We start from the raw sequence: 12,370 nt of genomic DNA, 5'->3' as shown, positions 1-12,370 counted from the left end.
GCATCCCAACAGACTGTTTGATCACATTTCTTGTAGCAACATGCCTTTCGTTATTTGTATGTATTCCGTGTGTGTGTGATTTGTGCAGCAGAGTCACGAGCCAGGTGGTCAGCAGATAAGGCTCGTCGCTCAGTGGCCACACTCTGGTGCATCATGGTGGCTCGAATGCAGATGGTACAGCATAGTGGCACAGAATTCAGGCATTATTACTGTTGCTGCAGGATACTGAGCAATGACCTGCATGATGTGCTGAGGATGGTCACACACCAGCTGAAAACTGAGGGAGTAGATCCCCTCCGGTTGCGGTACATCTCAGAATTTACATGCAACACATGTGACATCGATGCAATCAATGGCATCCTGCACCATGGGGAAGCCTGTGAAACTCACAAAGCCACATCCTCACTCTGCCAGCTTCTCTCTGGCTAGACAGATTGAAATGTATTCATCTCTCTTTGCATACAGAGCCTCAGTAACCTCCCTGTGAACTGTGGGATATTATATAAAAGGAACCCGACACATAAGAGTTCATGGTCACCTTCACAGCAAATACCCCACTTGCCCTGTCCTGAAGCTGCATTTCTTGATGCAAGAGGTAGCAAATTTCAGTGAGCTCCTCCTTACTGAAGCAAAGACATCTGATACACTGTTCCTCACTGAGGTCAAGGTCAGAGAATTGCTAACCGAAGACTCCGGGTGATATGGCCTCCTGCTGGAGCCCTTCTCCCACCCACCCCTCCTCCTTCTCTTCCATCTTTGAGCAGCTTATTCTCCTCTGTGCAACTGCTGCTCATTCTCCCTTCACTGGTGCAGACGAAGGGGGAATATAACCTATTGTACCTACATCTGGGAGCAAGTGGTCTAAGCAGAATTCTTGAAGTAAGGACCAAATTCTTTCACACCTCAACACTACTCCCTGTAAGCTCAGCAACTCTAAATAACACTACAAGCCATCAAACTCTTCTAGAAACTCAGTAATAACCAGTAGAAATTAATCAGCAACTAACCTGGAAGTAGTTTATGTTGGGGTCCTTCCTGCTGCTGAATGGACGTTCAGCTACGCAAGGTTAATGGACAGCATTAGCTGAAGAATTAAGCTCCAAAATGGTGGTGCTGATGTCAAATGCTGACTGACATCCTAATCTGCCTACTCTGCATACTTGCTGTACCTGCACCAATGCCCTCCCCAAGATAGCATCTGGTATGACTCACATCATGGATGCCATTTTGGAATCAAAATGGTGCCTATAGTGCTGGAAAAAATGGGTGCAATAATCTTTTTCAGGCAATATGTCCTCGTTTTGTAAAGTATGAAATAGCAATCAAAACAAATGTCAAGAATGACACTTTCACCAATGAGATAATATCTAGGTAAAAGGACAAAATGTTGGAATAACATTGTCACCAAAGCAGCCAAAACTATCTCCAGGAGCAAAGAATCCAATTCTCCTACCTAGGCTAAAGGGTCTTAGGGTCCCTGAAGAATGCAGTGCCATTACAAGACTAATCATTTGTAGAATCCAAAACAAATACTCAAAAAAAATTTCAGGGCACTTATTTCATATTATGATTTTTGTATCTGGTTCCATTTTCATAACATTAAAAGGCCACAGGAATTACCTAATACAAAAAAATTGCTGACTTTTAACTCCATCTTCTATCTTTTCGTAAGTTATTAAAGTAACATTCATTTCCTACATTCTGTACTGCATTATTTTCTATTCTACACATAAATTGATATAATTATTGTAAACTAGATATCAAATTTAAATACATGATTGGAATTTGCTCCCAAAGAATCTTAACTCTACAATTCAATTTCTGGCTTCAGCAGTAGAAGTAGTCAGCTGCTTAAATGCCGGAGAGATAGAATTAACAGCAGAGAAAGGAATACTGAAGCAAAGCTAAGTAACAATGTGGAGTTTAAAACCATGCTTGTTAGGTCTTGACCTCCTTACACCCCCAATACCAGGCAAATAGAGAATCATAACTAAACTTATATCTCTATACAAACTTTTTAATGGTTAGTGTCATGATACATTATTATGCAACTGTTAATGTCACAATGTTGAGAACTGATGTTTGTTTACATTAAACATTGCTTTCAAAGGCAGTCCATGTAAACTAAATTTATCTTCAAGTTATTTATTACTATCATTGTGTAGAACACTATACTGAAGAGACACGTGTTCCTAAGAGACAACTACAAGGTAAAATCAAACTATATCATCTCTCCCAAGAACCACCAAATCAATTGATTTTAAGTAAAACACTGATGCAAATTAAGCATTTTTTAAACATTTGTAAACATTCCTCAGTTTCAGGAAAAATATTTTCAAATTTATTCCTGCACATTCCAAAAAGGAATCACCTAAGCAGTTTATATATAGCCCTATAAACTAGACAGACTTAATTCCCTCTTGCACAACTGGTGGATTCTTCAAGCCACTTATCAGTAGAATGTAGACCACATATGCTGGACACGGTAGTTACTTGCAGTTACAGGAAAGGATTTGATACCATCTTGTATGCATAATGGAAATCTCAATTGGCAAAGTGTTTTGAAACACATTAAAACATACACGCCTAAGAAGTTAAAAGCAATTTTTTTTAAAATGAGGACCTTTGATTATCATAGTAAGATGGTAGGATTTCAGTATTCCATATTGTGCCTGAATCAATTTATAACTTTCATTTATATAGCACCTTTAATGTAGAAAAAGCATCCCAAGAGGCTTCACAGAGAAGTAATCAGACAAAAATGGATGCTGAGCCAAAGACGATATTAGAATCGGTGATCAAAAGTTTGATCAAAGAAGTGAATTTTAAGGAGAGTCTTAAAGAAGAAGAAATTGGTGGAAATTTGAAGGAGATTTCCAAAGCGTCTGGGCTAGGCAGCTAAAGGCACTGCTGGAAAAGGTAGTGTAAGGAGGGAGGGACTGGTAGACAAGAGGCCAGAGTGTCAGAAGAATGGAGAGCCTATGGTGGTTGGGGGGCGAGGGGGGGGGGGGGGGGGGCGGGGGGGGGGGGGGTGTGGCAGTTTTAGGGCTGGAGGATGTTACAGAAAAATGGCTTGGTCAGGCCTTGAAGGGGTTCAAACACAAGGCTGTGAATTTTGAGATAAAAGCAAAATACTGTGAATGCTGGAAATCTGAAACAAAAACAGAAAATGCTGGAAAACTCAGCAGGTCTAACAGTATCTGTGGAGAGAAAAACAGAGTTAACGTTTCGAGTCCGTATGACTCTTCTTCAGAGCTCTGAAGAAGGGTCATACGGACTCGAAACGTTAACTCTGTTTTTCTCTCCACAGATACTGTTAGACCTGCTGAGTTTTCCAGCATTTCCTGTTTTTGTTGCTGTGAATTTTAAATTGGACATGTGGGTGGGCGGGGGGAGTGTGGCAATCATAAATGGGGGTAAGGGTAGGCTAATGTGCTGGGTGATGATTTAGTATGGGAAAATTATATGGGTAACAGAATTTTGGATGAGCTGAAGATTACATAGGATGGATAATGGGAGACGGGTCAAGTAGCATTGGGATACTCAAGTCTGAAGGTGACAAATTGCATAGATATGAATGATAGTGGAAAATGGACTGAGGTCCAGATGGAGACCGGTAATGTTACGACGGCGGGAGGAGCTCACTAACCAATGTTATAAATATTTCATCAAAACCCTTCTACTGTAGAACTCAGATGTAGAATATGCAACACTAGTATACGCAACACAAGTACACTGCAGAGTCTCTTGTCTTGCACAAGTCTCAGATAGCCAATAGGACAATCTAAACATGTCACCCTCATTTCCCATAAACTTGTTCAATAGAAACCAAAGGGGAAAAAAATCAACTGTCACTTTTTGAACCACTCACCTCTGAAAGGTATGAAAATGTATTTTATAGTGTTACATTTTATATTAGTATATTGTGAGGAACACAACTAATATCAGCCACTATCAGGAAAAACAAAATTCACTAAATTACTTATTTTAGAATAAATTCTTTTATTATTTGTAGTTTACTAAAACTTGTAGGAAGACTTCACAAATTAGCATCTAGTACTGCAACCAGTACATTAATAAAGTAAGCAGCAGCAGCCTTGATCCACCCTAGCACCATAATCACTGTATACATTACCAAAGTCGATAAATAACCATTGTAACAGGGTTCCACAAGGTCCCTCTCCTGCAATATTCAATTACCTAATGCCTCCCCTGCGGTATTTGACATTGACATCAAGCTTGGAACCTCATGTCTAACTTATCTGGCTTCAGAGGACTAATAATTAGATTATTTGGGTGCGGGGATCATTATTCGTGACCTGCCTGCACCAGTTCCGGTGGAAGCAGACAGCACGTAAATTTGGTGCTGCCTACTTCAATTACCTGAATGTAGTGTAGGGCCAAGCATTTGTCGTGCTGCTGAATGCCTCTGCACTCGACAGGAAACCAAGCAATATGCTCTCATGTTCTTAAAGGAAACCTGTCCCTCAGAAAGGAGAGCTGTACTGAATTACAGGAGGCTGTTGCCGGATAATATTGCTGCAATTCCAAACAAGGAAAATGGAACAGCGGACATTGAGAGGGCTCCAGGGTCATGAATGTGGCACTGGAAGTCTCAATGGTGAAGGCAAACAGTAGGAGAAATACCATGGTTCCATGGGAGCCAAGAGGCCCTCAAGGACAACACTTAGAAGGCACTGAGAGCTTATGGTAAAGAAGAACAATTGCAGATTCTGCAGTTGAGTATCTACAGCAGTACCTCAAGCTAAGTGAATGCATCTTCACATGACATCTCCTACCCACTGTTCCACCAGCCTCTCATCCTGCTCAATGCAACACATTTCTTCACTCACCCAGCACCAGTCCCTGTCACTCAGGACTCATGCTGCCAGTCTCACAATCACCTCTCACCGCCTCCACATACTTGCAGCTATTGAGCTATGGCAGGAACATCACCCAGACACAATGCAACACAATATCTAGCATTCCCCTTTTCTCTTACATGACAAAGTGGCATACAATAGGAGAGAGCAGAGCAGGGCTATGAGGGGACAAGAACACCTGGAACTCCTAACCCTTACAGAGCAGATGGTTCTCTACATCATGGGGCTAGCTGCAACACAGCCTGTGGAATTCCACAGCACTGAGAGCGTTCAGGATAATGGTACGGTCTTGCCTTATGCTCCTTCTCAACTCCCAGCTCACCCTCATGCTGCTATCGGGCAGAATGGGCAAGCTGCTGATGGTCTCATTCCAACTTGTTTCCTCCACCCCAACCTTCCCCTTCTGGATTTTCTGCTTTCAAGCAACCAAGAATTGCCATTTGCCCAGCCACTGCAGTCATTATAGGAAAACAGAGAACAACAGTACTGATGAAGAGGTTCAATCATTCGATCTAACACTTGCAGCCACCAGCTCAGATAATGACACTTAGAGGCTAGCACTGAGTTGGGGTCAGCACTTGGCGAGTCATAGGAACATAGGACTTAGGAGCAGAAGTACAACATTTGGCCCTTTGAGCCTGCTCCGCCAATCAATATGATCATGGCTGATCTGGTTGTGGTCTCAACTCCGCATGGCCCTCATAACCCTTGACTCCTTTGTCTATCAAAAATCAAACAGCCTGGAATAAATTTAAAGACCCAGCCTCCACTACTTTCTGGGGAAGAGAATTCCACAGGCTAATGACCCTCAGAGAAAAAAATTTTCCTCATCTCTGTATTAAAAGGTAGACCTCTTAATCTTAAACTATGTCCCCTAGTTTTAGTCTCCCCCACAAGAGGAAACATCCTCTGGGTATCTACCCTGTCAAATCCCCTCCACATCTTTTTTGTTTCAATAAGATCACCTTTCATTCGTCTAAACTCTAATGGGTATAGGCCCAACCTGTTCAACCTTTCTTCATAGGATAAGCCCTTCATCCCAGGGATGAGTCAAGTTAATCTTCTCTGAACTGTTTCTAAAGTAGTTATATCATTTTTTTCAAATATGGAGACCAAAACTGTACACACTACACCAGATCTGGTCTCACCACAAGGCCTTATACAGCTGCAGTAAAACCTTCCTATTTTTCTATTCCATTCCTCTTGCAATAAATGCCAACATTCCATTTCACTTCGTCATCACTTGCTGTACCTGCATACTAACTTTATGTTATTCATGTACCGGGACACCCAGATCCTTCTGCACCACTGAGTTCTGCAAACTTTCTCCATTTAAATAGTATACTGCTTTTCTATTCTTCCTGCCAAAGTGATGTTCACATTTAGCCATGTTATACTCCATCTGCCAATTTTTTGCCCACTCACTTAACCTGTCTATTTCCCTTTGCAGACTCTACCTCCTCTTGACAAATTACTTTCCTACCTATCTTAGTGTCATCAGCAAATTTAGCTACCAAACATTTAGTCCCTTCATCCAAGTCAGCGATATAGGTCATAAAAATTATGGGTCCAGCATTGATCCCTGTGGTACTCCACTAGTTACAGCTTGCCAATCCAAAGAAAACCCATTTTTCCCTACTCTCTGTATCCTGTTGGCTAACCAATCTTTTATAGAGTCATATAGTTATACAGCACAGAAACAGGCCCTTCGGCCCATCATGTCTGTGTCAGCCATCAAACTGTGTCAGCCATCAAACACCTATCTATTCTAATCTCATTTTATTCATGCTAATATGTTAACCCCTACACCATGTGCTCTTATCTTGTGTAGTGACCTTTGATGTGGTACCTTACCAAATGCCTTTGGGAAATATAAGTGCACCACATCTACCAGTTCCCCTTCATCCACCTTGAATGTTACTTCATCAAAAAAACTCCAATAGATTAGTTAAGCATAATTTCCCTTTTAAAAAGCCATGTTGGCTCCACTTGATCACATTGTGATTTTCTAAGAATCCTGTTATAACCTCCGTACAAATTTTCCCTATGACAGACGTTAGGCTAACCGGCCTATAGTTTCCTGCTTTCTGCCTTCCTCCTTTCTTGAATAAAGATGTTACATTAGCTATTTTCCAATCCACTGGGACTGTTCCAGAATCTAAGGAATTTGGAAGATTAGAACCAATGCATCTACTATCTGTGCCGTCACTTCTTTTAAGACCATAGGATGCAGGCCATCCAGTCCTGGGGACTTGTCAGCCTTTCGGTCTAATAGTTTTCCTAGCACTTTTCCCTGGTGTTGGTGCTTGTTCTTTTCATTCCTCCCCATCACCTCTTGATTCTCAAGTATCTTTGGGAATTTTTCTAAGTCTTCTACAGTGAAGAGACACAAAATACCTGTTCAACACCTCTGCATTTCATTGTTTTATATTACCAATTCCCCAGACACTCTCTAGAGGACCGATACTAGCTTTAGTTATTCTTTTCCTATTTAAATACTTGTTGAAACTCTATCTGTTTTTATATTACTAGCTAACTTTCTCTCATACTCTTCTTTCTGCCACTTTATTATCTGTTTAGTCATTCTTTGCTAGTTCTTAAAATCTGTCCAATCCTCTGACCTACCACGAATCTTTGCAGACTTGTACAGTGTTTTGTACAATGAGTCACCAGGCATGAGTGGGCTGCAGCCAAGCCAGGAGTAACGGATGGTTCATGTGCCAGCTCACAGGAGGGCAAGATCGCAGACGAGATCTGGGACAAGTGACTCAGATGAGGACTTTCATGGGGCAGCATACATGAGAATGCAGATAAGCGTGCACACTGAGATCCTGAGTGAATTTCTTGGCCTCTCAGACAGCCTCCTGTCATTGTCATGAGCATGGAGGAGCCTGCTGCAAAGTGGCTTAGGATATGGCACACAGTTTGTCCTCTATACAGTCTCTGCTCTATCTCCCCGTCATGCTACACCCCCAAAATCTTATTGTCTCTGTGTGGACAGACTTCCTTCTCCTCTGCCCTCCCTATGAGGATGCAGCAACACTTCCTGTCAAATCCTGGAACTCAACACAACACCTCCAAAAATAATCCAGAATACTTTCAGACACTTTGCAATAGCAGAAGTTCTTCAAAATCACCTTACCTACAAGTTGGGTGCCTGGCTCTTTAGGTAATGTTAATGCTGGGTCCCTCACAGTTGAATGCTTATACTTTCGTAAGTAACATGCAATTTTGTCAAATAGACTGCATGGTCCAAACTTGGCATCTGGGTTCACAACAGCCTGTGGGGCTGTATGATATCATGATAGGATGAGTTCAGAGGTTTCCAGACGGTAACAGGGTACACCGACACGAGCACCCTCCTTAAGATGGTGCACCACTGCAGACTGCAGCCATGGCAGCAGAAGGTGGTGGCGCAGACTACACTCCCCGGAGGACGATCGGCCTCCGTAGCAATATGCCTCCAGTAACCTACAAATTTTGCGCCCAGAGGGTTTAGGTAACACAGTAACTGTGAGTATTTTTAAAAATACAGATGCTGTAAGCACATCTAGTTGATCCATAATGTTTTATTTTACAAAACTACTTTCCATTCATTTCCCATGCAAAATTTACAAATCAATTCATAGTACACACTTAAATGGAAAACTTCATTCACTTCAATGGCCAAACAATACTAAAGTTTTATAAAGAACAGTTTTATAAAGGAATCGCTACTTTTACTTATATTTCTCAGTAATCCCTTTATTATTGCTTCATGTGGCTGGTTAGAGAAATGGGGAGAAGATCTATTAGTCCAGAACTCTCTGCTGGCGATTAGCGGATGAACGTCTCACTCATTTGCATGAAATCCCTCTGCCAGCTATTTTAATGGAACTGTCCTCTCTTTTTAAATGGGCTATTATCTATGACATTCTTCTGTCCAATATTTTAACAGAGTTATGTTAAGTGTTTGTCCATCAACATGACCGAAAGTAATTTTTATCCTTTTGCACAGAATTCCTTGTAATATCACTGGAGCAGAACCATTGCAAACTCAGGGAGTTACCACTAATATACTATTTTATAGTCTTCACTCCACTCAAGTACTACTAATAAATGTTTCTCAGAACTACCATTCCAATGCACAATCAAGCAAATGTAAAGTACCAGTCAAATATTAATTGTGTAACTAAATTCCTGTCCAGTCCAATGTCATGTTACTGTCACAGGGCTCCTAACCTTTTAGTCACATGACAGTTTCAACTGCCCAGAACTGAACAGCATAAATGAATGCCTTCCAGCAGCAATTCTAGTTCAATATCACTACATTTGAATTTGAAATGTTACCATTGTAAGGAAACCCATAGAAAATGTCAGCATCCAGGCTTCCTCCAACCAGTACTTGTGATGAAACTGATAATTGAGAATCCTTAATGTACCAATGTCTACCCTTATCGCATTTGGGAATTGCATGTCAGTTCAATAACCGAAGTCTCTATTAACTTTGGAATGTCTTTTATTTTGGTGTACAGATAATTTAACCTGTAAAAATGTATTTCCAAAGAAGCATCCTCTACTTTTTTTTTATTTTGTTAATATTGATCCATACGTACCAAATTTGCAAAGAAAGGTTTTCATGGGTAGTTTCCTTTAGATTATGTCTGTACACAGAAAAGTGTGAATTACATGGAACTACAATTTTAGCTACTAATTCCTGATACATAATATCAACAAGATATCTTGTACAGCTACTGCACATGGCACATTAAAAGATATTGAGTATTGTAGGTGGTTTTAGTTTCGGCACAGAGTAATTGCTTAGTCAACTGGTGGTGCTCTCATTACTAGACTAGGAGGTTTTGCATTCCATGATGTCACCGCTCTAAAAATCAGCATATTGTTGTCATAACTGCATCATCATTTCCATGACTGACACCCAGTCTTGCAGATCAAATGTAAACAATATCTTGGTTTACAAATGTGAAAACGTTCACGCTTACAAACATCAAATGATTTTTAAGTTAAGGATTTTGTTTTGTTACCACCTTGAACTTGTATATTTCTTTTTCAATCCTGCTATTAAAAAAGTATGTTGAAGTAATATTTTAGCCACTTACAAAGTGCATAATTCAGCTAAACATAAAACTGTATTATAAAATAATAGTTAATAAAGGTTTGCATGATTTTTTCCCTCACAAGTGAGATAGGTGGTAAGTTGGCAACTACTTGTGAATGAGATATGATCATCTCATTAGAAAACCATATAGTATAACACGTTTCCATTGTCGATCAAAAATGCCAATATTCAATAAACTGAATACATTATTATATTTTTCTTTGAGGCTAAAGGTCAGTATCAAAAGGCCAAATATATTAGTAAATAAGACAAACTTTAAAAAAGCACTTTTTCATTTACAAAACACACTTTAGTTTCACAATTAACTGAGAGTAAACAAACACTAGAACTATATATTGCATAACTATTCATTGAACAATTGATGTAAGCTTTCATTTGGAAAGCAGCACTTTAGAAACTTGAATGCAATCGTAGTTTTGCATTTCCTGACGTTACCAGCTTTTTTATTTACTATATTGTTTTTCCCCTCTGATACGTTTTCAATTTGAACAAACAATATACAGAGATCACAGACAGTCCTAAGTGTAATGTCTTCGTACTGCAAGCCAAAATTGAGGTTAGACTTAAACATGCTCCTTACAAGCGGCACGACTACTACAACTTTAAACGCTTCACACTTCAGTGGATAAGTAAACCACAAAAAACTTCGGCCTACCTTTCAAGAAAATGCAATAATCTTCTTAAATAAGCGTGTAATAAATTACATTAGTACTTTTTGTAAAGTTGTATTGTTCTTAATTACAAACACCGCTATTTTAAGACTCGTTTTATTGGATTGCTTTGCACTTACTACACAAGTAGAAAACAATAACATTACAGTTCTGTTCTTGCTTCAAACTAATACTAATATACAGCTAAATGCAATTTGAATTAGTAATTAAAAGTAAATGGGTATTATTTATTTTAATTAAAAAGTTACAGATGGCAGATTACATTCACTTGTTTTCTTCTTCCATGGTTCCCCTAAAGCAGCGTGGTGTAACATGGCACCAAGAGAGTCTCAGTTCAATGCAACTTAAAGACTTGGTTGCTCACTCGCTCAGAATGCAAGTATTGTTTGCCAACAAAAAAAAACACATTTATAAAATTCTGAAACATATGATTAAAACCAAGGAAAACCCCGAATCCAAGAACTTCAAGACATCGGTTGGCTTTGTCTTCGCGGAAATAAATCTAGATCCACTAATGCTAAATAAGCGAAATGATGTAAAACAATATGTGTTACTTGTATGTGTTTGTTTTATTACTCGTCGCATTACCAACATGACTTTTCCAGTTCAATGAACAGCATCTTGTATAGGACGACCTAGTAGAGAGCAGTAACAGCTAGTTGTGTCCTAACTCCAGCATAGTGATAATATGGAAGAAAATATTTATTTGAACTATTATACTTTACAAACTTTCCTTCCACAACACTAATATTACTATCACTGCTTAAGTCGTTCATCTGTATTTTTTCCATCTACGACACGATATGTGAACTTCCAGAACTGTAACTAATGTATCTTAGTACAAGATGCAATTACAGTGCAAAATAAAGCATTTTTGCTTAACGCCTTTTCCCCCCTCAAACCTTTTGTTGAACTCTATTTTGCTTTGCCCCTTCTCCCACGTTTTGATCATTCTTGAGCTAAGTTCACCGTGCACCTCTGTAGCTGCAGCTCTCCCTCCTCCAGGACTTCCAAAAAAAGTGTAAATAACCCATTGCACAAAGTGACAGAACACCAGCACAAACCCCGAAGAAACCGGTACAACTTATTGTACTGCTTTCTCCATCAATACGTGTTACTTTTTCTTCCCTGGCAGCATTTCTATGCCCCCCCCCCCCCCCCCCACAAAGCAGCACCCTGTACCTTATGTTCTAATACCAAGAGAACAGCAGCTACTTCTTGTCCTGGAGTCAACTGAGTGTCAGAATTAAACTTAATGTTTTCACACAAACCCCACAGTCCCGAGTTTGACATCTCACTATACCATTCCGGACCCGCCGGAGTTGAATCCGGGGTCAGTTTCCCCGTAAAAGCTGAGGTAAACTTACTTTTCCCTGGCTTGGCTGTCAGAAGGTACAGTGTTACTCTTGCCTTTGGCGTACATGCTTGAAGAGCTGGATTGTCACGCACCTGTCAAGCCATCAGGTCCCGGGAACAACCCCGTCACCATAGCGACAAAACGACGGCTCTCCGCCATTGGCTGGCGCCGGAGCCGAGGCCGCCCCTTCGCTATGGCAACCGGGTGATCGACAGGCCCGATTGGTAGGGTGAGCGGCTGCTTCTCTTTGGGGGAGTTTGAAACCGTTGAAGTTCGGATTTTTGAAAAAAAGGCCCGGCTGTTCTGGTGAAAGGCTCCAACTCCCCTGCACAGGTGACGC

At 40.4% G+C, this 12,370-nt stretch overlaps 1 protein-coding gene across 10 annotated transcripts in view; it reads right to left on the bottom strand.

Moving 5' to 3' along the window:
* The window catches only part of LOC144694155 (single-stranded DNA-binding protein 2), a 587,421-nt gene extending 575,266 nt beyond the window's left edge, over window positions 1-12,155 (bottom strand). For all 10 annotated transcript variants that reach the window (XM_078564501.1, XM_078564508.1, XM_078564524.1 and 7 more), the window contains exon 1: window positions 12,041-12,155. In XM_078564501.1, coding sequence (XP_078420627.1) covers window positions 12,041-12,096 — 56 coding nt within the window. In that variant the 5' untranslated portion in view covers window positions 12,097-12,155. The remainder of the gene's footprint in view (window positions 1-12,040) is intronic.
* Between the last annotated feature and the right edge of the window lie 215 nt (window positions 12,156-12,370).

The sequence above is a fragment of the Cetorhinus maximus genome, chromosome 2, assembly GCF_964194155.1.
Source record: "Cetorhinus maximus chromosome 2, sCetMax3.hap1.1, whole genome shotgun sequence".
NCBI classification, from domain to species: domain Eukaryota; kingdom Metazoa; phylum Chordata; class Chondrichthyes; order Lamniformes; family Cetorhinidae; genus Cetorhinus; species Cetorhinus maximus.
The sequence above is the reverse complement of the archived record's forward strand: the minus strand, read 5'-3'. Positions and strand labels throughout refer to the sequence as shown.